The sequence below is a fragment of the Microcaecilia unicolor genome, chromosome 7 (assembly GCF_901765095.1).
Source record: "Microcaecilia unicolor chromosome 7, aMicUni1.1, whole genome shotgun sequence".
In the NCBI taxonomy this organism is placed as follows: Eukaryota; Metazoa; Chordata; class Amphibia; order Gymnophiona; family Siphonopidae; genus Microcaecilia; species Microcaecilia unicolor.
The window spans coordinates 279,107,370-279,134,487 of NC_044037.1; the positions used below are offsets into that span (position 1 = coordinate 279,107,370).

The 27,118-nt window shown below is 45.3% G+C and overlaps 1 protein-coding gene across 1 annotated transcript in view; it reads left to right on the plus strand.

The window, feature by feature from the left end:
* ITGB5 (integrin subunit beta 5) overlaps positions 1 to 27,118 on the plus strand; it is a 210,964-nt gene that overhangs the window by 21,238 nt on the left and 162,608 nt on the right. The window contains exon 3 of the mRNA XM_030209136.1: positions 24,092 to 24,299. Coding sequence (XP_030064996.1) covers positions 24,092 to 24,299 — 208 coding nt within the window. The remainder of the gene's footprint in view (positions 1 to 24,091; positions 24,300 to 27,118) is intronic.

The following is a 27,118-nucleotide window of genomic DNA, read 5'->3' on the forward strand; positions in this document are numbered from 1 at the left end:
ACGCAGCGCTGCACAAACATAGAAGAAAGACAGTCCCTGCTCAAAGAGCTTACAATCTAATAGACAAAAAATAAAGTAAGCAAATCAAATCAATTAATGTGTACGGGAAGGAAGAGAGAGGGTAGGTGGAGGCGAGTGGTTACAAGTGGTTACGAGTCAAAAGCAATGTTAAAGAGGTGGGCTTTCAGTCTAGATTTAAAGGTGGCCAAGGAAGGGGCAAGACGTAGGGGCTCAGGAAGTTTATTCCAGGCGTAGGGTGCAGCGAGACAGAAGGCGCGAAGTCTGGAGTTGGCAGTAGTGGAGAAGGGAACAGATAAGAAGGATTTATCCATGGAGCGGAGTGCACGGGAAGGGGTGTAGGGAAGGACGAGTGTGGAGAGATACTGGGGAGCAGCAGAGTGAGTACATTTATAGGTTAGTAGAAGAAGTTTGAACAGGATGCGAAAACGGATAGGGAGCCAGTGAAGGATCTTGAGGAGAGGGGTAGTATGAGTAAAGCGACCCTGGCGGAAGACGAGACGGGCAGCAGAGTTTTGAACCGATTAGAGAGGGGAGAAGTGACTAAGTGGGAGGCCAGCAAGAAGCAGATTGCAGTAGTCTAAACGAGAGGTGACAAGGGTGTGGATGAGGGTTTTGGTAGAGGGCTCGGAAAGAAAGGGGCGGATTTTACGGATGTTGTAAAGAAAGAAACGACAGGTCTTGGCGGTCTGCTGGATATGAGCAGAGAAGGAGAGAGAAGAGTCAAAGATGACCCCAAGGTTTTGAGCTGAGGAGACAGGGAGAATGAGAGAGCCATCAACAGAAATAGAAAACGGGGGGAGCGGGGAGGTGGGTTTGGGGGGGAAAATGAGAAGCTCGGTTTTGGTCATATTTAATTTCAGGTGGCGTTGAGACATCCAGGCAGCAATGTCAGACAAGCACGCTGAAACTTTGCTTTGGATGCAAGGTGAGATATCAGGGGTAGAAAGGTAGATTTAGGAGTCATCAGCATAGAGATGGTAGGAAAAGCCATGGGATGAGATTAATGAACCAAGGGAAGAAGTGTAGATAGAAAAGAGGAGGGGACCAAGAACAGAACCTTGAGGTACGCCGACAGGCAGAGGGATAGAAGTAGAAGAGGATCCACCAGAGTGAACACTAAAGATGCGGAGGGAGAGGTAAGAAGAGAACCAGGAAAGGACAGAGCCCTGGAATCCAAGTGAGGACAGGGTGGATGGTTTAAAGTTCTAATACATTAAAAAATGTTTTTTATTAAAACAAATGTGTGAAAGAAGCTGAAAAAAATCCAAAAATTAGGAAAAAAGCCCAAATGAACCCAAACCGGATTGGACATTTTTTGCATATCCCTAGTGTCTGGCTATTTAGGTCATAACTTCAGGAGTGTCTCAAGCAGCAAATACACTTTGTGAGACACTCCTGCAAGTGCTGCTATCACAGTCCTGCCCCACCCACTTCCGTGTCAGCATGGGAAGCCAGTGAACAGGTGAAATTTGGGCACGCCTGCTTTTCTATGGCACACTGTTGGTTGCACTGGCTGCATATAATTAGCTATGGCCCTGCATAACTTGAAAAGGATATGTAGAAAGAGAGCAAGCAGTCTCTGGAGCAGAAACCGCAGCAGAAGCCCTACGAAATTATACTAAATGATCAAAATGCATAAATGGGGGCAGGAGAGGAGACAGGTGAAATATGAATGATCAAGAAACAACAAAGAAGAAAAACCTTTGCAAATTGCAAACCAAAACAGCACAACAGCAAAGCTGACAAAGAGGAGTCCCAAGATCAATCATAGTGACGAATAATACTTTTTTTATGTTGAAAGAAATTTGTGTTTCGGCCAAAAGGCCTTCATCAGGAGTCTGATCTCACAACTTCATCACATAGGTACCCGTTTACAAAGGTGTGCTGAAAAATGGCCTGTGGTAGTGTAGACGCGTGTTTTGGGCGCGCGCAGAACCATTTTTCAGCGCACCTGTAAAAAATGCCTCAGCAAAATTAAAATTGCCGCGCGTCCACTTTGGGTCTGAGACCTTACTGCCAGCCGTTGACGTAGCGGTAAAGTCTCACGCGGTAACCAGGCAGTAATGACCTATGTGCGTCAAATGCCACTTGGTGCACGTCCGAAAATAAAAATTATTTTTCGGACACGCGCCGAAAATGAAATTACTGCAAGAGCCACGCGGTAGCTGGGTGGTGACTCTATTTTGGTGCAGGTTGGGCACGCGTAGACGCTTACGCAGCTTAGTAAAAGGGCCCCATAGTGAAGTATTCTACTGAATCATACGCATACACAAGACTGCGGTTTCTGTGAGAAGCTTGAACTCTTCCGCCATAGGAATTTGTTCTGTCACTTTGACTGTATCTTCATGAAAGTGTACGCGCATGTTTCAGTAGCGTATTCACTATGTGAAGAATTTGTGAGATCAGATTCCTGATGAAGGCCTTTAGGCCAAAACATGACTTTGTGTAGTCTTTCTTTCAACATAATAAAGTATTATTCGTCACTACGATTGATCTTGGGACTCCTCTCTGTCACCTTTGCTGTTGTGCTGTTTTGATATGTGAATGACACATCTAGACACGTCAGAGGGGTAAGTCACACGTGAAATAAAACTTCTTCAGTGGAAAGGAAACTTTAGGCGGTGCGTGATCTGAGGTTCACAAAGGATAGACTTAGAATAGCATTAAAAAAATATTTCTTCAAGGAAAGAGAGGCTGAAGCCAAAGGCAGTCCTAGAACCCTAGAAAGCTTGAGATGAACATAGCGGATTCTTTGTTCTGAAGAATGAAAGGATGGCTGCAGAACCTACAGGGCATAAGATGGGCCCTGCGTTCCTTATCTGCTCTTACAGTTCATTCGTTTTAGGCACGCTCCACCAGTCTTGTCATTTCATGACGTGTTTACTAATGTTACTCATCAATCTAATGCCCTTTGAGCTGTATTCCCGTGTTGTCTGAGAAACAGATGTGGTGATAGATACCTGCTTTGGAAGGGAACTACTGCACCCGTGGATATTGTGCAAATCAACAGCCACACCATTACACAGCCAGATCCCATGCATTTCTCATTCTTCAATTACGTGCAGTCCCACAGACGTCAGAGAGCCCCTGTGCTTGATTTTGTTCATTCTTTGACATCTCTTTAAATTTATTAAAATTGCATTTTGCTGTCTGGTTGTACTCTCTTCTACACAGTGCAACAGAAATGGACCATCATTAAAGAAAGGGGGAGAGGCAAGGGTTAGACTCAAGCTGGCAGCTGGGCTTAAAAACAAACTGCAGCCTGTTAGCAGAATTTTCCCTGTTTCCTGAAGCTCAGCTAGTGTGTGGTTTCTGAGAGCTCCTTCTGCTCTTGGTTTCTGATCGAAGTAATATCAGGGTAAGCTATAATACCCGTCTTCAGAAGCCTGTGTTCACGCTCCCCTGAGGCATACCGGATAAAGCGGAAAAATCACCGTAGAGATCTAAGCAGGATCTGAGAGACTTTTTGTAAAAGAAAAAACTAATAAAACAAAAAAGGTCATGTCCTACAGAGCGAACACACGTCATTACTTCCAAAATATGAAAAGAAAAACAAAACAAAATAAAATCATGAAATACAATCTGTTTTCTCTTTGGCTATAAAGATAAAGAGAAACAGGAAATGGGGTCAGGAATGTAGAAAAGTATTTATTAAAGTTTTTTTTTTTTTAATTAAAGAGGTAAAAAAATAAATCATTGGAGTCTGAGAATGTTCTAGAATTTTCAATGGGAAAATTACCCATGCAGAACTGGAGCAAAGCTCTGGTATAAATATTGGCATAATCAAGTAGTTAATTTAACTTGAAGAAGATATCAGCTCTCCAAGCTCTTCCTACATCGATGTTACCCTCCGTTAGTTTGTGGTGAGCCAGGGGTAGGGAGATGCCCAGCAGAATGTGAATCGTTTCTGTTCTATTGCTAAATACTCATTCCAGAATCCAGAGGCAGGGAGATACCAAGAAGAATGTGAATCCTTTGAGTTCCCTTGACAAATATCCATTCTAGAATCCAGCAGAAGGGGGATACTGAACAGAATGTGTGTCCTTTGAGTTCCTCTGGCAAATACCCATTATGGAATTCAAGGGCAGGGAGATACCCAGCAGAATGTGAATTCTTTTAGTTCCACTGGTAAATGTTCATTCTAGAATTCAAGGATAGGGAGATACCCAGCAGAATGTGAATAGTTTGAGTTACACTGGTAACTATTCTTTCTAGAGTTCAGGGGCAGGAAAATACCCAACAGAATATGAATTATTTGAGTAGACGTGAATCGTTTGTTTACTCTTTCCAAAAATAGGAGGACTAGGGGGCATGCGATGAAGCTACAAAGTAGTAAATTTAAAACTAATCGGAGAAAATCTTTCTTCACTCAATGCATAGTTAAACTCTGGAATTCGTTGCCAGAGAATGTGGTTTAGGCGATTAGCTTAGCGGGTTTTAAAAAAGGTCTAGACGGCTTCCTAAGGGAAAAGTCCATAGACCATTATTAAATTGACTTGGGGAAAATCCACTGCTTATTTGTTGGATAAGCAGCATAAAATGTATTGAACTTTTTCAGTATCTTGCCAGGTATTTGTGACCTGGATTGGCCACTGTTGAAAACAGGATATTGGGCTTGATGGACCTTTGGTTTGTCCCAGTGTGGCAATACTTATGTACTTATGAGTTCCACTGGTAAATATTTGTATTAGAATCTGGGGCAGAGAGATATCCAGAAGAATGTGACTCCTTTGAGTTTCCCAGGTTACTCAAGGCCCATCTCTTCTCCCTTGCTTTTGGCGCCTAACCACCTTCCCATTCCTGATACCTACACTGACTACATAGTTTTTACCTTTAGATTGTAAGCTCTCTTGAGCAGGGACTGTCCTTCCCCATGTTTAAACTTGTACAGCGCTGCGTAACCCTGGCAGCGCTATAGAAATGCTAAGTAGTAGTAGTAGTAGTAGTAGTAATATTCATTCTGGAATGAAGGCAGGGTGATACCCAGCAGAATATGAATCCTTTGTGTTCCACTGGGATTGGAAATGCTGAAAATGCTGTGTTCACTCTCCCAGGGGGACAGAAGGGCTAGGGATTCTAGTCATTGTATAGTGTTGGTGCCAGTGGCGTAGCTACGGGGGGCCTTGGCAGTCTGGTTTGGCTGATGGGGGTCCCTAACCCCACCAGCTGAAGCCTTTCTCCAGTGCCGTTCTCTGCGCATTGCCTGCCCTGCTTCCTCTCACGTCGCATGCATGCTCGGTTTGTTGTGGCAAAAGTCAGACTTTTACTGCACCGTAAATTACCAAGCTCAGTACTTCAATTTGTTGACTCGTGGTATATGAAGTGCAGCAGCCTGAGAACCAGGGGGGGGGGGGGGGGGGGAAACCAGGTTTGATTCTTGCTGAATCTCCTTGTGACTCTGGGTAAATCATTTAACCCTCCATTGTCCCAGGTACAAAATAAGTACCTGTATATAATATGTTAACTATTTTGATTGTAACCACAGAAAGGCAGTGTATGAAATTTCACCCCCTACCACTACTTTCCCAGGAGCATCGGGCCACACAGCCTTAGCCTGATGCTCCTGGCACTGCTTAAATGGGTTGCTCAAAGTCACAACTAGCTCTCCGAGCCACTCTTCAGTCACAGCCCCCCCCCCCCAAGGCCTCCCATATCTGAGCGCCCCACAATGCAAACACCGTAACTAGAAGACCCTCAACCTGAAACTCCCCAATTGGAAGACCCCCCCCCCCCAAGTCCAGATCCTCCCACCTGGAAGTCCCCCCAATCTCAAAGGACTCCCTGCACCCTCATAGCAGCCCCTCCCCTGGACTACCTTGCCATATCCCTGGGGTCTAGTGGGCTCAGGCAGGAGTGACTGGGGACCGTATTGACTTCATCTCTTTCTACCACACCCTCTTCCTGCTGTCCTTCCTCACTCTCATTTCTCCCATCTCATCTCTTTCCTTCCACCTTGCATATCTCTAGCACAGGCAAGTTATAGCATAGCACAGGGCAGTGAGCCCATTAAAATGCAAAGTGAGCTTTAATTTGAGGGTGGAGCTTTCCTGTGCTATGACCTAGATGATTGTGACTGGTGAACACAGCTGCTCGACCTCTGCAGACCCAGCAATCATTTTAGAAAAATACATAATTAGCTTTATATTGATTATCTTTTATAATAACAGTAATTTCCTTCACCTCACTCGTGGTCATGTTGACCAAGAGTGTATCCAGACAGAAGCAGCTGAAGTGACTTCACTGATTTAGGCAAAGAAAGTCTGCGGAGGTTGAAGAGTCAGCTCCGGTAATTTCATAATCTGGAATTGTTAAATTGACTCGTGTGTTTTCCTACCTCCGCCGCCTCTCAACCCCCTCCCCTGCAGCTCTCCAGTTCTTTGCTGTAATTTTACCCTTCCCGTAGGATGAGGACCCACATTAACCTTTATGCGGAGTTGAGTGGAGGAGTAGTCAAACATCCAGGTTCAAATTCTGTTTCTCCCATCGACCCTGCTTGTGACCTTGGGCAGGTCACTTTTGCCTTCTAGTGCCTCAGGTACAAAGTTTAGATTGTGTGTCCTCTTTGAGTTTGATTAGGAAAGCAGTGCACTCTAAAATCCAAATTGCGTCCCTGTACCGTGGAAGCGTGTGCGCTGTTTTCTTTGTTATTTCAGAGGGTCCCTGAAGGAGAGACAGACTTGGGCAGTATGTGGCTGAGTCAGTGACCTCCAGGACCAGCAGGAAATGTTTGATGCCTCAGTAGAGGGGCAGGGCATTTTTCCTCTTTGAGGTTGTGCAGAACCCACAGCAGTGGGTAGGCATGATTTCAGGGGCCCCTGTGCAACTGGGATGTTAAACTGGTCACCTGTCTGCCTTGTGGATATTAGATTCCAGAGCACATTTTATTTATTTATGACATTTATCGGGCTCGTTTTCAAAAAGTGGCATAAGTCTGCATTTCGACGTTTCTCTCACAAAAACGTCCAAATCGGTATTTTCGAAACCTATTTTTAGACGTTTTTCTCTGACGTCCGCCCAAATCTCAAGGGGGCATATCAGGGGCGTGTTCAGAGCAGAACTTGGGCGTTCCTAAGACTTAGACGTTTTTCAGCCATAATGGAACAAAACAAAAATATCCAGGACGAAAACTTAGATGTTTTGAGCTAGACCTGTTTTTATTATGAATAAGGCACAAAAAGGTGCCCTAAATAACCAGATGTCCACTGGAGGGAATCAGGAATGACCTCATCTTATTCCCCCGGTGGTCACTAACCCCCTCCCACCCCCCAACAATGTGATGAAAAACATTACTTACCAACCTCTATGCCAGCTTCAGATGTTATACTCAGGTCCATTAGAACAGCATGCAGGTCCCTGGAGTAGTCTAGTGTTGGGTGCAGTGCACTGCAGACAGGTGGACCCAGGTTCCCACCTCCCCCTATCTGTTACACTTGTGGAGGAAACTGTGAGTTCTCCAAAACTCACCAGAAACCCACTGTACCCACATATAGGTGCCCCCTTCACCCGTAAGGCTATGGTAGTGGGGGTAGTGGGTTTTGGGTGAGTTTTGGAGGGCTCAGCACACAAGGTAAGGGAGCAGTGGTGAGATGTGTACCTGGGAGCAGTTTATGAAGTCCACTGCAGTGGCCCCTAGGGTGCCCTATTGTTGTCCTGGGATGTCAGGGGGACCAGTCTACTAAACATGCTGACTGCTCCTACATCCCAATGGCTTGATTTTGTGCGTTTTGCGCTTGGATGTTTTTTTTCTCGAAAATGGACCAAAAAACCCCCCCATCCAAATCACAAAATGTTGTTCGGAACAATATTTTCGAAAACAAAAGTTGGACGTTTTTCTTTTTTTTGAAAATGACCTTCTTTCCTATTCGGATTTTGGACGTTTTTTGCAAAACGTCCAAAGTCGGACTTAAGACGTCATATCGAAAATTCCCCTCCGCATCTTTCATTATCCCAAACAAGTTCGGCTTCAATGTGGCTAACAATAAACATTTGCAAAAAGCAGAATATAATTAGTATTAGCATACAGCCTTTTACCCTTCTTGTCTGATTAAACTGCCCATAGATTTATAATGAGATGTGAAGGCAGATTTTACAGAGCACAAAGAGAGGGAATTCAGAGGATCCAGACTGGGACATGAATTAGTGGCTTTGCCCAATGTAGAACATCTTGTAAAACAGGTGCAGGACTGCACTGTATGTCTCTCCAAATCCAGGAGGAGCAGCTATTGTAAAAAGGTTCACATTGGGGGGGGGGGGGGGGGGGGATGTGCAAACACTTCCCACATATGTGTAGGAATGGCTTTTTAAAATTACTGCGCCCCGTTGTAAATGGCTAACCTGACGTAGTACAAAAAAAAACAGAAGAAACCAGTCTTCGCAAGGAAATCAACAAGAAACAAAACAGCGAAGATGACTAACAAAAACAAAAAAAATATAAAAATAAAAAATATATATTAAAAACGTCAAAATTTAAAATTAGTCATAAAATATGTATTTAAAAGATAAATCCATCAAAATCAAAAATTACATAAAAAAGACGACACTTTGGATGTAAAAATGAAGAATCAACTTTATTAGCCAAACGTTAGCAGGGAGAAAGGGACTCGACACAGCTGTGTTTCGGCCGTACTGGCCTGCGTCAGGAGTCTTCTCTGCCGTCTGTTGATTATTAATTCTATCCAAATGTAAAAACAATATATGTTTGAGTACAATTGAGCGCTATAGCTTCAATTTATTGACACACATATTGTTTTTACATTTGGATAGAATTAATAATCAACATACGGCAGAGAAGACTCCTGACGCAGGCCAGTACGGCCGAAACACAGCTGTGTCGAGTCCCTTTCTCCCTGCTACCGTTTGGCTAATAAAGTTGATTCTTCATTTTTACATCCAAAATGGCTAACCTGAGCCAGCAGGAACAGCATCCACCTCCCATCACTCCCTCAACATTGATTCCACTGATCACCCCCTAACCCCCCCCCCCCCCAAGCATCTAATACTCCCACCCACATTCTCTAGCATGAAGACCCCCCCCCAGCCAAACTTCTGGCAACAGTGATCCCCCTCCAAGGCCCCGCTGGCAGACTCCCCTACCCACTGATCACCATCCTCAGCCTTACTGGGCATCTGTGGTAGCTAGTGGGAGCAAGAACAACCCCCAGTAGCAAGACAGTTTGTCCGTGTGAGGGGGAGGAGGAAGGGCAACTACACTCGTAGCGTAAAAAAAGTGAAAAAACTCACACTGATTTGATATTCAGGCCCCAACTGGCAGAAGATGTAGAAAGGAGCCAATCCAGCAGCTGATAGGTTCATAGAAGGGGAAAGTGCAAGGTGGAAGGGAGTGCAAAGTCAGGGAGACCAAGGAGGCAGGGGAGAGTGCATGGGAGGAGGTGGAGAGAACATTTATATGTCCCCCCACCCCCCGTCACTCTATAACCCTCCCTCCCACCTTCCTAGCCTCTACAAGCCTATGGAAACACACTTTGCTATTCTTGTGAGTCCCCCACATAGATATGTTTACATAGTAGATGGCGGCAGAAAAAGACCTACACGGTCCATCCAGTCTGCCCAACAAGATAAACTCATATGTGCCACTTTTTGTGTATACCTTACCTTGATTTGTACCTGTATTTTTCAGGGCACAGACCGTATAAGTCTGCCCAGCACTATCCCTGCCTCCCAACCACCAGCCCCGCCTCCCACTACTGGTTCTGGCACAGACTGTATAAGTCTGCCCAGCACCATCCCCACCTCCCAACCACCAGTCCCGCCTCCCACCACCGGCTCTGGCACAGACCGTATAAGTCTGCCCAGCACTATCCCCGCCTCCCACTACTGAGGAGTTCCCGGCACAGATATGTTTGAGTTTGCAAAAGTTTGCTTTTTAGGAGTATATTTTTAAACTTGTTTAAAAGTACTTTATTTTACTGCTGATGTGCTATTCTTCTATATTAACGATCCCTTGGATCTGAGGAATGCACCCCTGTTCAGTGCTTCTCAAGCCACCTATCCAGGTTTTCACAATTACCACAATGAGTGTGCAAGACAGATTTGCATACAGGGGTTCCTAGAGCTATGCAAATTAATCTCATGCTTATTCATTGTAGTTGGGAATCCCAAAAAACCCAACCAAAGAGGGGGACCTCCAGGAGAGGGTTGAGAATCACTTCCCCTGGGGATAGTCCAGTACGTGAATTCCAGCTGCCCATTCAGTGCTCCGTACACCACATGCATTTTCTCAAACGTTACAAGAAGCAACACATCTATTTTCATATCTCAAGCGCATAATGGAGGAGAACATTATACTAAATCAGTCATTATGCTAAATTACCACTTGGCCAGAAAATCATGACATTCGGCTCCAACATCTGGAAGCCAGAAGCTTTTTCAGTGAAATGACATTTGTATCAGCTGACTCAAGGCAGCATTTTTACGTACGTGAGCAGGAATGTTCTCAAACAAAGGAATTTCACTTTTCTTTACTCTTTGTAACCCCATTTTTCTGCCCTACATCTGCGGTGATTTTCTTAGCTCATTAAGGTGATCTAACTCTGAGGCTGTATTCTCACTGGTAGCTTTTCCTCATAGCCCTTCAGTAAACTCTGATTTACTGGTGCTTATGCAAAGATTATTTATGTATTTTAAAAAACTTATATACCACCTATAACTAAGTGGTTTCCATTAACCCCCCCCCCCTATAAAATACAGCTTATTTTGGCCATGGGAAGCACAGGTGATGCGGTCTTGGTTTTTATTTCTCATTTAGATTCCACCATTTTTCAGTGGGTGTGTATTATGTAAGTCAGCGCTTATCCATCTTTCTGTGGCTCTATCCCCGATTCGTGCAGCTGCACAAAGCACATGACCCCCTGGGTGGCATGGGCCAATGAAATCCTGTGGAGCACCTGCCTGGGTGGCATCCCCAAATGTGGGTTTCAGGGGTCACTCACAACCCACACAGTTTGAACAGCTCTGATGTAAATAATCTAATCCAGAGCCAGTTAGCTGATATGAAAAGTGCCTTTAGACACATTTTGCAGACCATGTAATTCGTCACTCTTGCTTTTTCAACTACGAAAAGCAGGTTTGTAGTGTCTTAGGAAGGTCCTGATGATTCGGTGTCCTTATGTGAACATCGTGAGCTGGCCAAAGATTCATATTTTATGTGCCTTGGTAAGTTTCTGTAAGCCCAACTTGCCAAGCATCAAAATATTCCAAGCCTAATTATTAAGAGTTCTTTCCGTTAAGTAGATATTTTGGGGTAGGGGTGGGGGTAAAATTATCCATGCATTCCCTAATTCTTTAAGCTTGTGTGCACAATGTGATGCATAGGGCTAGATTAATATACAGTATGGTGCCTGAAAAAATCTGTGTGGAAAAAAATTACACCTAGGCATATTCTGTAAAGTACATCTAAATTTTATAGAATAGACAAATTTTCGCATGGTATATAGAACACGCCGAGTGTCGCATCCATTTAGGCCACGTTTTACTTGGTGTAAATCCAGATACCTAAATTGGGTGCAGATTGGGTATATTCTATATTGCGCATAGATTTTAGAAATGCCCATGACCCGCCCATGGCCACACCCCCTCTTCAACTATGCAATTTAGAATTTAAACTTAGCGAGTTATGTGCGCAAATTGTAATGCCAATTAGTGCTGATCTTTGCTTGTTAACGCCCAATTAACAGCGCTGATTAGCTAGTTAACCAATTAAGTTATGTACATTGTTATGGAATACGCTTCAGTTTCTGCATGGATTTTCCGGCGTCATATATAGAATCCGGAGGTTACTACTACTACTACTTATCATTTCTATAGCGCTACTAGACGTACGCAGCGCTGTACACTTGAACATGAAGAGACAGTCCCTGCTCAACAGAGCTTGCAATCTAATTAGGACAGACAAACAGGACAAACAAGAGATAAGGGAATATTAAAGTGAGGATGATAAAATAAGGGTTCTGAAGAAGTGAATAAGGGTTAGGAGTTAAAAGCAGCATCAAAAAGGTGGGCATTTAGCTTAGATTTGAAGACGGCCAGAGATGGAGCTTGACGTACCAGCTCAGGATGTCTATTCCAGGCATATGGTGCAGCAAGATAAAAGGAATGGAGTCTGGAGTTAGCAGTGGAGGAGAAGGGTGCAGATAAGAGAGATTTTCCCAGTGAACGGAGTTCCCCGAGAGGAATGTAGGGAGAGATGAGAGTGGAGAGGTACTGAGGAGCTGCAGAGTGAATGCACTTATAGGTCAATAAGAGGAGTTTGAACTGTATGCGGAAACGGATAGGAAGCCAGTGAAGTGACTTGAGGAGAGGGCTAATATGAGCATAACGACACTGGCGGAATATTAGTCGTGCAGCAGAATTTTGAACAGATTGAAGAGGAGAGAGATGGCTAAGTGGGAGACCTGTGAGAAGCAAGTTGCAATAGTCTAAGCGAGAGGTGATGAGAGTGTGGATGAGGGTTCTGGTAGTGTGCTCAGAAAGGAAAGGGCGAATTTTGCTGATATTATAGAGAAAGAAACGGCAGATTTTTAGCAGTCTGCTGAATATGTGCAGAGAAGGAGAGGGCGGAGTCGAAGATGACCCCAAGGTTACGAGCTGATGAGACAGGAAGGATGAGAGTTGTTAGTGTGTAAAGTTGTGTGCGGATGTTATAGAATAATGCCAGTTATGCGCCTAATCGACAGCACTTAGGCACGAACATTTACACCAGCCATCGAGCTACTGTAAGTGCTGATACGTAAAGTTAGGAGCGTAACTGCGGACATGCTAGTATTCTGTACCAGTGGCGGAGCTACGTGGGGCCTGAGGGGGCCTGGGCCCCCGTAGATTTGGCCCTGGCCCCCCTGCCGATGATCCCCTTGAACCCCCCTCCCGCCACCAGCTCTCCCCCGCCGTCACCGCCCGCCCCGCCGCTGCATCAGATACCTTTTTGGCTGTCGGGGGTCCCCGAATCCCGCCAGCCGAAGAGAGTCTTCTTCAGCACCAGAGTAGCGCCTTCGTTCAACAAAGTTCCTGGTGTAATCAGCTGTTTCGAAGCCTTACGTCCTGCATCGTGCATGTAGCCCCGTGCAGGACGTAAGGCGTCGAAACAGCTGATCGCACTTGGAACTTCGTTGAACGAAGGCGCTACTCCGGCGCTGAAGAAGACTCTCTTTGGCTGGCGGGGTTCGGGGAAAAAGTGTATCTGATGTGGCGGCAGGGCGGGCGGCGACGGCAGGGGAGAGTTGGTGGCGGGAGGGGGGTTCAAGGGGATCGTCGGCAGGCCGGCAGGGGGGTCCAATGTGGCGGCAGCGGCTCGGGGGGTGGGGCGGCTAAACAGTGCCTCCCCACCTCGGGTTCTGGTCCCCCCTCCCAGTGAGGTCTGGCTACGCCCCTGTTCTGTACATGCTGAAACATGGCCCCTTTCAAGTCTGTTCATTAACAGGTGCCTTTAAATAAAAAGCAGACAAAAGATTGCAAATTATGACTGTTAACTGCCAAGCAAGATGTAAATAGGAACAACAAACATAATTTGAAATGTCTTATGTGCGAAATGTGAATGCCAAGAAGCCTAAGGAATAAGATGGGAGAGTTAGAATATATTGCACTAAATGGAAAATTAGATATAATAGGAATCTCTGAGACCTGGTGGAAGGAGGATAACCAGTGGGACACTGTCATACTGGGGTATAAATTGTATCGTAGTGATAGGGTGGATTGAATTGGTGGAGGGGTAGAATTGCATGTTAAAGAGGGTCTTGAATCAAATAGATTGAAAATTCTGCAGGAAACAAAAGACATCTTGGAAACCCTATGGATTGAAATTTCATGTGTAAAGGGGAAAAGGATAGTGATAGGAGTGTACTACTGTCCACCTGTCCAGGATGAACAGACAGACGTAGAAATGTTAAAAGGAAATTAGGGAAGCTAACGAAGTGGAGAAGACAATAATAATAGGTGATTTCAGTTACCCCGATATTGACTGGGTAAGTGTAACATCAGGGCATGCTAGGGAGGCAAAATTCTCTGACGAAATCAAGGCCTGTTTTATGGAGCAGCTGATACAGGAGTACATAAGTGTTGCGATACTGGGACAGACTGAAGGTCCATGAAGCCCAGCATCCTGATTCCAACAGTGGCAAATTCAGGTCACAAGTACCTGGAAAGATCCCAAAACAGTACAATACATTTTATGCTGGTTATCTTTCCTAAAAGAAAAGTCCATAAGCCATTATTGAGATGGACTTGGGGAAAATCCACTGCTTATTTCTAGGATAAGCAGCATAAAATGTATTGTACTGTTTTGGGATCTTGCCAGGTACTTGTAACCTGGATTGGCCACTGTTGGAAACGGGATGTTGGGCTTGATGGACCTTCGGTCTGTCCCAGTATGGAACACTTCTGTCCTTATATTCTAATGTTACTATGCCAAATGTGTGATGGCACAGTAGGTAGGGACAACCTAGTTTACTGGTTGGTCCAGATGGTCCTTTTCTTTCAACAGCTTCTTTCTTTCTAGTTGCGTTCCAGAAACACGCAGCATGGGAAGACACATAACAAATTCTGCCATTTTGGGGCATAGTGTGTTACCTATCACACCATTCTGCAGTGTTACCAACTCCAGGTCATCCATCACCTGCCACTATGTCACTTGTTAATGTTTTGTGTACATTTGAGAAAGTTGTGCTGCAGGGCATGTATTTCCTACACCAGGACACTTTGAGCCACAAGTTTGCATAGTCTTGCGTAATGAATTTTGATTTTGGAGTGTTTATATGGCACCTATGTTTGTCTCTGCATTCTTTTGCTTTGGCTGGTGATCTGAATCTAAGAATAGGCACAGCAAACAGGAAGGACCTCTACCTAGACAGTATGATCAAACTGGAGTAGAGGCTGGCCAACAGACACTCCAGCACAGGAAGTGGTGCTTAAACGATGCTTTATTTGCTGCTTGGCAAAGGGACCTGGTGCGGACCGTGTTTTGGCATAATCAAACGCCTGCCTCAGGGGTCATAATAATGCTGAAGAGGAAATAAAGCAACCCAGAAGGCTCCATGCAGGAGAAATGCAGAACACACAGCGTTACACGGAGCCTTTTGGGCTCCTTTATTTCCTCGTCAGCATTATTGTGACCCCTGAGGCAGGCGTTTGATTATGCCAAAACACGGACTGCATCGGGTCCCTTTGTCCAAGCAGCAAATAAAGTGTCTTTTAAGCACCACTTCCTGTGTTGGAGTGTCTGTTGGCCAGCCTCTACTCCAGTTTGATTGTACTGAATCTAAGAATAGCATAGGGTCTGAGGCATAGGAGCCAACTTTTCAAAATTATTGGGGGTGCTAAGCCCAATGGAAATAACCCCTCCCTGGACACGTACAAGGATATTTTTCAATATTGGGGGTGCTCAAGCACCCACAGAGCCGGCTCCTAGCCCAGGAGGGATATAACAACCTGGTGATTTATGTAAAGGTCACATTTCCTGTTAGATTTCTTTGCTGCCAACTGCTTTATTGTCCTTTGGATTTGGGGATTGGGAATCCTAAATATGACACCAAATGTTAGGTGCTACTTCGGTGTGGAAAAGCATTCTAATGGATGCAATGCGCCAAAACGGGGCAAAAACAGCAGATCCATGTGAAAGCACACAACACACCCATTTACAGAATAGCGCCTAAGTGTTTCCACGTGAATCTGCAAAGGGGCGATGGCTGTAGGAGGAGCATGGGTGGGTCAGGGGCGATCCCTTAAAATACACGCAGGGTTATAGAATAGTGCGGATCGATGACCAACTTGTACGCCGGGATTTACACCTGGTTTCAGTTGGGCGAGGTTCCTGGGACTATTCACTATTCTATAAAGGGCACCGATCTTGGAACGCCAGTTATAGAAAGCCATTCAGCACTGATTTATTTTGGCACTGAATTCTGAGAGCTATTTACTGAATCCAGCCCTTACTGTGGTTGGGTTCTACTATAGTGAAAATGTCTTAGCCAGAACTTGCCATTGGTTGCATCTGGAAGTTGAGCATTGCTCGACACTCTTAGTGAGTTGTTTAGTCTTAGCAGCTGCTTTTTGGTACAGTATCTGTTGATATAACTAACAGAGATCTGTTAAAATTAATTTATATTCCTAAGCGAGCTGAAACCTCTTCAACCGTGTAGGCATTGGCCTAAATGTTTACATTTCAGCCTACACTTTTCATTATGGTGTTTTCTTGGCGTCGTGAGCACCTCTGTGTCTCAACAGAGAAAGATTAGACTCTTATTCTTTCTTTGTTTTCTACTTTTTCCTGGTCCACCTACTCCTGTGCAAACTCTTTACCTTGACTTTCCTTCCCATGTTCATCTGAATTCTCGTCTACCGTGAAACATTTTATGCCAGCTTAATCAGCTCTTCCTTTGGGTCCCTCTTCCTGTACGTGTTTTTGGTTTTATATCTTGCTTCCCCTTCGTGTATCACTCAAAACCTTGTGCATATTTCTAATAAATGTGTATCATAGGTAATAAATATAAATTATAGATGACAGTTTTGATTGGTATAGTGGAATTCTCCTGCAGGGGCGGAGGTTCATTCGGGTTATTGAGAAAAATTTCATATTCTATAAATGAGGAGGGCCATGGAGCAACAGTAGAAATTGATCCACTCTGTTCACTCCAGGCATCAACCAAATACTATGCTATTTAAAATAAAATCAAGTTATTCAAGAAAGTCACTCATAGAGGGAGGTAGTAAATCTGTCTGCTCTTTGGGATGACCCTGTCCGAAGAATGAAGAGAAATGCTCGTTGGGGTTGGGGGTCATTTTGGTGAGCACAATGAATAACAACCCCCCTCTATGAGTGAGTTATTTTGAATATAATGATCTGATTTTACAAGAGCACCATTAATCCACACACAGGAATGACCCCTCCACCCCCATGGGGTCTCTGCCTCTCTTTCTTCCCCAGCTTCTACAGCAGCTGGGGTCATTCGAGTGATCAGATGTTTCAATAACTTTCCTTCATGAGCGAGTTCCTTGGAATGAAAGTGTCTGATTCAAAAGATACATATTGTCTAGTCTTTGGTTCATGCGTAGAGGTATAATCAAATCACGCTCACTTTTGGACAAAGCTGCCGACTTTCAGTTCAGGTTTGACTGCTTTATATACATGCTGCATTTCGCCCTGTGGCGGTACTGAGACATTCACTTACATTCAGATTGATGTCAGTTAAACATGTCACAGTTCATTGGAATTTATGCATTGTATTACCACTGGTTCCAGTCTTTGAAGACTGTCTGATCCAGTCCTGATGTAACCCCACTGCCTGGGCATGTACGTGTGCTTTTCTTAGGAAGGTCAGAGCAACAGATTTTGGCATGCAGTGGAATGAAACCAGTACTCTGTCAGCCTATCCTGGAAAAAGGAAGCAGGTGATAACCGTTGTTATACACCCAGCTCAACCAGCTTTGTATAAAATCATGCCAGCAGTGCTGAGCAACGCCAGCAAAAACCCTATAGCTCTGAAAAAAAAATGAATAGTTGAGGATCTGTTTTCAAAAGGACTTTCCCCATTCAGTGGTTGTGGGGGGAAAAGAGGGCTTGCAGTCTGTCAACAAGAAAATGACTTCAGTCTGTTTAATGGGCTTGATTCCCACTGGGTTTGATTCCCACTGCAGCTCCTTGTGACTCTGGGCAAGTCACTTAACCCTCCATTACCCCAGGTACAAAAGCTTACCCCCCTGTTTACAAAGCCGTGGTAGTGGCTGCTGGTGCACTACTGCCGACACAGCCCATTCACTTTTTTAAAAAACTTTATTTATTAATTTTAAAGCAACATAGTATTTATGAAAACATACAGCAACATATAATATGGAATAGAATAAAATGTTTTAAAAAGTCAGTGGGCTGATATGAGTAAAGCAGAACAGTATATGCAGCATACTTTAGAGAATTCATTCCTTTTCACAAGATGCATAGTCGTCTAGCAGCGACCATGCTTTGCGGAAAGATGAGAAGTGACCCAATCACATGGCAGCCAGTTCCTCATTTCACCTATAGGAACACAGCAGATTCCACCATTCATGAAAGGAAACAAGCTGATTAGTTTTCCAATGCAATGCAATCAGATGAAGAGCGAGAGAAGTCATTAAGTTAAACAGTTTGGCATATTTTTGAGGAGTGGACAAGCCAGGAGTCGAAGCCTTAAGGGGATTAATATTTTAAAAGACAGAGAGTCTTGGATTGTAAATATTTTCTGGGTAGTGTCCCAAACCGAACTCCAGTACGACTGTAGGTTACAACAAGAGAGAAGCAAGTGTTCTAGGGTACCCACTCCAGACTGACAAGACCAACATAGATTTGAAACACTTGGGTATGCTTTAGCAAGCTTTACAGGCGTCCAGTAGGATTTATGAACAATGTAATAGGTAGACTGTAGGACTTGAATGGGCTGCGTCGGCATTGCCACATGGCTATGTAAACAGGGGGCTTGGATTGTGAGCCCACTAGGGACAGAGAAAGTACCTGCGTATAATAAATATAAACTGCTTTGGTTGTACCACAGAAAGATGGTATATCAAATCCATGACCCTTTATCTTTACCCTTTAAAAGCCTCATGGTGCAATCGTAAGTACATAAGTAATGCCACACTGGGAAAAGACTAAGGGTCCATCGAGCCCAGACAGTGGCCAATCCAGGCCAAGGGCACCTGGCGAGCTTCCCAAACGTACAAACATTCTATACATGTTATTCCTGGAATTGTGGATTTTTTATTTATTTTATTTATTGCATTTGTATCCCACATTTTCCCACCTCTTTGCAGGTTCAATGTGGCTTACAATACATCATGAATAGTGGAAATAAGAAGAGAATAGACGTTTGGTATTACAGAAGGATTTTGGGTTACGTGATAATGAAAAACATGATAGTAATATAACAACAGAACATTTTAAGACAGTTTTGGATACATGTGGGGAGTTCGCATGTCTCAAGTCCATTTAGTAGTGGTTTATGGACTTGTCCTTTAGGAAACCGTCTAACCCCTTTTTAAAGTCTGCCAAGCTAACCACCTTGCATTCTGCACCCACAACCTGAATTTGAATCCTGCTCTGGGATTTCTGTCAGATAGCTGGACTCTGGCCAACTTAGCCATCCATCTAGTTTTAGTCAGTACACGAGTATCCAGCCTTACTTCGGGAGGGGGGGGAGGAGGTAAAGATGACTGGGGAAGGCAGCGGCAAACTACCCCACGAATAGTCTGCCAAGAAACCATCACACAAGTGTCAGCCTCCATAAATTATTTGCATACTTTACAGGGTTTTTTTTTTTCAAACTTGTTTTCATAAAATTGTTTAAAGATGTCTTTGTAACCATATTTCACAGAGTGGTAAGGCCCAGTTTCATTCATGAACTCCAGTGTGAAGTATGGTTCCTGGTACTAGGGATGTGCATTCCTTAGTGTGCATTCAGTTTGTTACATGCATAACGGTTTAAGGAAGGAATTGACCCAGAATCTCTCCATGCAAATAATTAATCTAAAAAATAAATTTTTGTTTATAGAGATGTTCTCTATAAACAAAAATTTATTTTTTAGATTAATTATTTGCATGGAGAGATTCTGGGTCAATTCCTTCACTTACAGATCTCCTAATAAATTTGGCTCTGGTTAAATAACTTTTTTGAATTATTTCCAGAGATTTTTTGGGGGAAATTTTTTTTTTTTTTTTTGGGGGGGGGGGGGGGGAATACTACTTTTGTACATAACGGTTTAATGTGCATTAATATACAAATTCGCATGCATTCAGTAGATTCGTACAAGTTAAAAAGTTCTAATGCATGTTAAAGTTTCATTACACCAAATGTGTGAAGCAAACCAAAAAAAGAAAATTGAGAAAACAAATTTTCAGAAAACTAAACAAAACTTTTTTTGCCTGTGGAGTTAATTAGGAATTGGTGGTGAGATTCACACTTTCGTCCTAGTTTCCCTGCCTATAAAAGTCATTGACATGGAGTGATGTCAGCATATCACAGGCTGCTTCTTTGCAAGAGGAGATGCTGCCTCTTATTTTAGTTCAGGAGTCTAATTAGTATTTTTATAAAATAGGAGGGGGAAGGAATGTAAGAGCCTACAGTTCACTGGTTGTTCTACATTGGTCTCTTTGGGCTGTCCTATCAAATCCATCTTCTTATGGAGTCTCTTCCAGACCAGGGGCGTATCTGCGTGGGGCCTCAGGGGCCTGGGCCCCCGCAGATTTTGCCCTGGACCCCCCTACCGCCATCAACCCTCCCCCGCTGCCGTTCTTACTTTTGCTGGCGGGGGACCCCAACCCCCGCCAGCCGAGGTCTGCTTCCACCTGCCGCTGCCGTAAAAACTTCTTCTTCAGCCGGCGGGGGACCCCAAACCCCCGCCAGCCGCCCCGCGGTGTTTAAAATTCATCTTCGGCCTCCGTGGCCGTGCTGCTGTGATAGGCGCTGTTGAAATCCACTTCGGAGTCTGACGTCGCAGCACGTAAAACGTACAACGACGTCAGACTCCGAAGTGGATTTCAACAGCGCCTATCACAGCAGCACGGCCACGGAGGCCGAAGATGAATTTTAAACACCGCGGGGCGGCTGGCGGGGGTTTGGGGTCCCCCGCCGGCTGAAGAAGAAGTTTTTGCGGCAGGTGGAAGCAGACCTCTGCTGGCGGGGGTTGGGGTCCCCCGCCAGCAAAAGTAAGAACGGCAGCGGGGGAGGGTTGGCGGCGGGAGGGGGGTGGAGTCATTGGTGGCGGTGGGGGCTCGGCGGTGGGGGCTCGGCGGCGGCGGTGGCGGCGGCGGGGGGGGGGGGCTAAAATGTGCCCCCTCCCTCTGGCTCTGGCCCCCCCTACCGCCGGAGTCCAGATACGCCCCTGTTCCAGACACAGAAATTTTTGGATGTTAGTTGTCCACTAAAGAACATAACGAGGAACAAGAGTGTGAAAAGTCTACTTGAGCTCTGGCCCGTGACCAGGAATGCATAGCAAAATCTTAACTGTAGTTTCCTTGCTCTGAAATTATCAAGGAACTTTGTCTTTCTTATCCTGATTTAGGATCTGATCCACAAAGAAAGGCCTTTCTCCTATTCTCAGTTTAATGAGAAAAGACCTTAATCAGTCTGTTAGCGATTTCGAGCTCAATATTTAAATTGATCTATCCAGCTAAGGGCTCTTTTTTTTTTTTTTTTTTTTTTTTGCAATTTTACATTTTAATGCAAGATTATACTCTTGATTCAGCAAAGTGTTGACATAAATCCAGATTTCAAAGAAATAACATAATAAAGAAAGTTCTAACACTCAAGTCCACAAATAGACAAATCCAAGATTCCAATTACAGGAAATTCAAATGGAAATAATTACTAAGGTTAATGAGCATAAACACAGGACAGAAAATAATATTTATTTAAACTCCAACTGTTCTTTTAGAGGATATGAATGATGTCAAACGTGAAGGGTCCAGGGCTCTTTTTACTAAGCGGTGCTAAGCCCAATGCGGGCCTTCCGCTCGTTATTCAGGAAGTACCGCTGGGCTACTGCAGCAGCCGGGTGGTACTTCCCATCCCTAGCGCTCCACCATTTGTGGTGCTACAAAAGATGTATTTATATTTGTAGTGTCAGAGTGTACCCGGTGGTAATCGGGCAGTGCACTGCGCTGCCCGGTTACCGCTGGGTTAACGCGGGAGCCCTCACCACCACCTCAGTGGGTGGCAGTAAGGACCCCCCCCCCCCAAAAAAAAATGGCTATGCGGCAAAAGCTTTATTTGCCGCCCGGACATTTCCTGTAGGAAAGCGAGGCCTCCCTTTTACCAGCTGCGGTAAAAGGGGGCCTCAGCGCCAGGGGTGTAGCTACGTGGGGCCACGGGGGCATGGACCCCCACAGATTACGCCCTGGCCCCCTCTACATCTGACCCCTCTGCCGCCGCCACCAGCCCACCCCGTGCCCTGCCGCCGCATAAGATACCTTGTTTGCTGGCGGGGGTCCCCAAACTCCGCCAGCTGAAGAGTCTTCTTCAGCGCTGGTCGACTCTGGTGCCTTTGTTGTGTGATCATCTGTTTCTGACGCCTTACGTCCTGCACCGTGCATGTAACCCTGTGCAGGACATAAGGCATCAGAAACAGAAGATCACACAACGAAGGCGCTGGAGTCGACCGGCGCTGAAGAAGACTCTTCGGCTGGCGGGGATTGGGGACCCCCGCCAGCAAACAAGGTACCTGATGTGGTGGCGGGGCACGGCGGGGGGGGGGGGGGGTGTTGCGGTTGCGGCAGCGGGGGAGGGGGGGTCGGCGGCTAAACAGTGCCCCCCCACCTCGGGTGCTGGCCCCCTCCCACCGAGGTCTGGCTATGCCCCTGCTCGGCGCACATGTAAAACATGGTCTGATGCCAGCGCCAGCCCCTTTTTGCCGCAGTTTACTAAAAGGGGCCCTATGTAAGGAATAGCCAGTAAGGTCAGAGTCTTCCAAAACTGAGCAGGCCAACTGGCTAAATAAAGACATGAGCTGGTCCGTTCACCGAGAGTGCAGCGAATAAATGAACCGTTTCAGGTGACTCTCAGTTGTAATGGCACTTTTACTAAAGGGTGTTAAGCCCTAGCACGCACGTAGCATGGAAAAAACAGGCTGCTGCAAAACACGTTAAAGCGTTATACTGTACATTATTTTGCCTGTTTGTGCATTCTAAGCACACATTGATTATTTTTGGAAATTATTTTATTGAGGGGGTGTGTCATAGGCAAAGAGTGGGCGAGGAAGTGTTAACCAGTTAGGGGTCCTCATACCAAGCCGTTCTAAAAAGTGGCTGTGCTGCTGGTGTCAGCATGTGGATTTTCCACACGCTGCGGCCTTTTAGCGTGGTGGTAAAATGGCTGCCCTGCCATACTTTTTCATAATGGCCATGCACTGATTTCTCCATTAGCGCATGGCCATTACCATCCCTTACCACAACCTATTTAGGAGGCGGTAAGGGCTCCCACGCTAATTGGGTAGCATGCATAATGTGCCCACACTACCCAGTTAGCGCTGGCACGCTTGCTCTCCGCCCATGGGCATGCTTCTCGTGCTGGAAAATAAAAAAATGTTTTCCAGTGCAGGATTAGCACGCTGAATGGGAAACTACTGCAGGACGCCTCCGTTCATTCCACGGTAGTGCTGTCTGCGCGCAGTAGGCCCGTGTTAGGCCTATCGCACCTTAGTAAAAGGGACTGTTAATGCGTTCTCATTAGTTAACGCAGGATTAATGCAGGAGCCCTTAGTGCCTCCTAAACAGGAGACAGTAAGCGCTCTCATGTAAACTTTTTGCAGGTGCCACGTGCTAATAGTACATAAGCACATGAACTGCAAAAAAAAAAAAAGGCCACGCAAGATTTTCAGGTAGGACTGTGCCGTACTCCTCCTCTGCTTCAGGGGCTCTTCGGGATTCTGTGTGGTGAGGGTGGTTCTTAGGAGGAGGAGGAGGGAAATGATGGACGCTACTTTTTGTAAGCATGGCGGAGGTAGAGAGGGGGAATTTTTTTTCTTTTTCTTTTTTTTTTTTTTTTACAATAATGAGGCTCGGAAGCGGCACATATTTTTTCTTCTGGGAATCAAGAAGCAGAGGGTTAAAGATACTGGCTTCGTTTTTTTTTAAAGCCTTGAGGGGGGATTGCAGGCTTTTTGAGGTCTTATTGTTTTTTTTTATTAACCAACAACCACCGATTTTGATCACTATCTGGATATGCTCAGGCAGTCCGGGTTGAGTGTGGTAAATCTAACCGGATAGACTCAGCTCAAAATTCTCCTAAAGACAACCAGCCAGACTGAGCTGATTATTCTGATGGCTCAATGGCTATTTAAAAACAGATCTTTTGTATCATTGTGGTCTCTAACTGTGGCCTTACGTGCCCCACTCTTAGGGAAGAAACTCAGGTTAGTAGGGTTTATTATTGAGCTCATTTCAGTTGTCCACTTTAACTGTGGAATCCTTTCATTGTGGATTTTTACCTTTAATTCCCGCTCACTGAAGCCTCTCTTTTCAGGTTTTGTTCTTGTTAGTCATCTGTTAAAACAATACAGTACAGGTGCTCATTCACTCATGTTCCTCTTTCTTCTCTCCTAGGAAGTGGACGGCATCAAATCCATCACATCGAGGTGCGACCATGTGGAGAACCTGCTCAGGAAAGGTTGCACGAAAGAGTTTATCGAGAATCCCGTCAGCAGCATAAGCATAGTGAAGGACCTTCCCCTGAGTAGTAAGGGTTCCGGCACTGCTCATGCTGACGTCATTCAAATAATTCCTCAGAATATTTCCATCAGTCTGCGGCCTGGTAAGTTTGCAGTACCCTCAGCCTGACGTGTACATACATAGGCAGTGTCATTGGAGACTTTGATTTGTTTTCTTTTTTCTTCACCGACATGCTCAACTCGTACTCTCTTTTCAGCACTAATCGGAATGGCCTAAGTCTCCACACGCTATTCCGTGACTATTCCTGGACTGTGTTTTGTCCTCCCTCCTGTTTTCTTCAGTATTTGGTTCCAAGGGGGATAGACTGAAACGGGATGGAAAGTAGTGATGCCGTAGAGTTACCATCCTGAAGGATTTTGACTCCTATGCTCCCTCCCTGGCATTCCCCTAATTTTACGGACCTAGGAAGTCAGTAATTTCGATAGCGTAGTGATGAAGTACTTTGTTGTTGTGTTTTCTTCGTGTGTGTATGTCTTTCTCTTTTTTTCTTTTCATTCTATTCTTTTCTGTTTGGATTTTGTAGTTCCTTTCCTTTTAGATTGTGCACCTCTTTGATTTCATTGGAAGGGCGATTAAGCAAATGATCAATAAACTAAACTAAACTCAGTCCCCTCAATGTGAAAGATACCACTACAATCTCATGTGTGTGAATGGATAGGACTCTTATTCCCTCTGGAACTTATCTAGTGGAAATTCTCTTGACTGATCATTTGGAACAATGGTTTCTTAAACTCTGGAATTCGTTGCCGGAGAAAGTGGTGAAGGCGGTTAGCTTAGCAGAGTTTAAAAAGGGGTTGGACGGTTTCCTAAAGGACAAGTCCATAAACCGCTACTAAACGGACTTGGAAAACTCCAAAATTCCAGGAATAACATGTATAGAATGTTTGTATGTTTGGGAAGCTTGCCAGGTGCCCTTGGCCTGGATTGGCCGCTGTCGTGGACAGGATGCTGGGCTCGATGGACCCTTGGTCTTTTCCCAGTATGGCATTACTTATGTACTTATATTTTAGGTGTCATCTCCTCCTAGTTCTTGCCGACGAATATTTTTAGCCTAAACTTCTCATAAAAAAAAAAAAAAATTCAAGGGTGAAATGTACTTTTCTAAAGAAACTAGCCGTTAAGCCCGTTAAAACGGGCGAGATTTCCAGCTACCCTCCTCGCCGCCGCTCCCTCCCCCCTCCGTGCCGGGCCCCCTGCACTGACCACATGGAGGTGAGAGGCGCTGTCAGGTCAGTGCAGGGGGCCCGATACAGAGGGGGGCGGGAGCGGCGGCGGGGATGGGGGGAGAGTGGAGGTAGGTGCGCGCAATGTTCGTTTCCAGGCGGCAGTGTCCGACAGTCTGACTCCGTTTCCCTCTCTGTTCCGCCCTCTGACGTCATCACGTCTTGACGCAAGGGCGGGACAGAGAGGGAAGTCTCTACTGCGCATTTGCAGGTGAGTCGGTCACTTGCCATTTATATGTTTGATTGTAGTACAGGTACTGTAGTCGCATCAGACCAAACATCTCACATTCCCCTGTCACAGTGCATCCTGTGAGCTTCAGTTTGAGAGTCCTGCCTTAGGAAATGGTACACCATGCAGTAGCATAGCCAGGACATTTTTTTACAAGGGGTGCATCTTCTCTGCGCCCCATCTCCCCTGCGCCTCCCCTGGTACCTTAAAACCATCTCTGCTGTAGTCTTTGCCCAGGCAGTGGCAGCGGCACTCATAGGCTGCCTGTGGCCTGCACCGGGACTTCCTCTCTGAACCGCTCCACCCCTCATAAAACAGGAAGTTGCGGCAGAAGGGGAGGGATGGTTCAGAGAGGAAATCCCAGTGCAGGCCACAGGCAGCCTATGAGTGCTGCTGCCACTGTCAGGGTGAAGACTGGTAAACAAAACAATAATCCTTCAAACCAAAAATGAAATCACGAAATAATTTTTCAAACAGTGATAGTTAAATTTTATAATGTGTTCATTTTTTTTTCATCGGATTGTCACGGACCAATCATGTCTTTCTATGCCCTTTTGTTTTAATCATGGCACATATTTTTCCTTTTTTCTTTAAAATTTCATAATGGCTAACGTGCTCAATTCTCAAAGTCACATTATGGGGTGGGTGGGAGGGGGTTAATGACTACTGGGGGAGTAAGAGGAGGTCATTCCTGATTCCCTCCAGTAGTCATCTGGTCAGTTAGGGCACTTTTTGTGGCTTATTTGTAAATAAAACAGACTAAAACGTCCAACTTATAGCCCTGGATGTTTTTGTTTTGTTCCATTATGGCAGAAAAACATCTAAGTGTTAGGAACACCCAGATCCCACCCTTAACACGCCCCTGTCACACCCCCTTGTGATTTGAATGTCTAAAAATTGATTTCAAAAATACCAATTTGGCCGAGGGGACTGACCAAGATGGCTCCAAGACCAGACGTGCTATGCTGAGTTCTGGAGATTCCTTTTTCTTTTAAGTATTATTTCTTGAATTAATAATGCCAAAGGGAAAGATTAGAGGAGGTTCCTCCTTACCCTCTACGGACCCTACTCTTCGTCAGTTACCGATTATAGCATATGCAACGCCAACTGCACCCAGGGGCGCTCCTTTGACCGGCACAGAGAGGAGTCCCGGTCAGGAAAGTGAGGTTTCACTTAGCCCATGCAGTCCAGAGAGGCAGGCTCTAGAAGCGAAGAGCATGGTGGAAGGAACACCCGTCGAGCCCTTGGAAGTCGGGGTCTCTGGACGAGCTAAGGAAGGCTCTTCCCATGTTACTGCGATGCTTCAAGAGTGAGTTTCTCCTGAAAATCAAAGCCTCTTAGTTACCCCTTTGGAAGCTGGGCAGAATTTGGCTGGGCTAGAGGCAACACCTGGAACGCTGATGGGGGTTGAAATGCGGCCTAGCCCTGAGGCAGCCCTGCAGCCGTTGG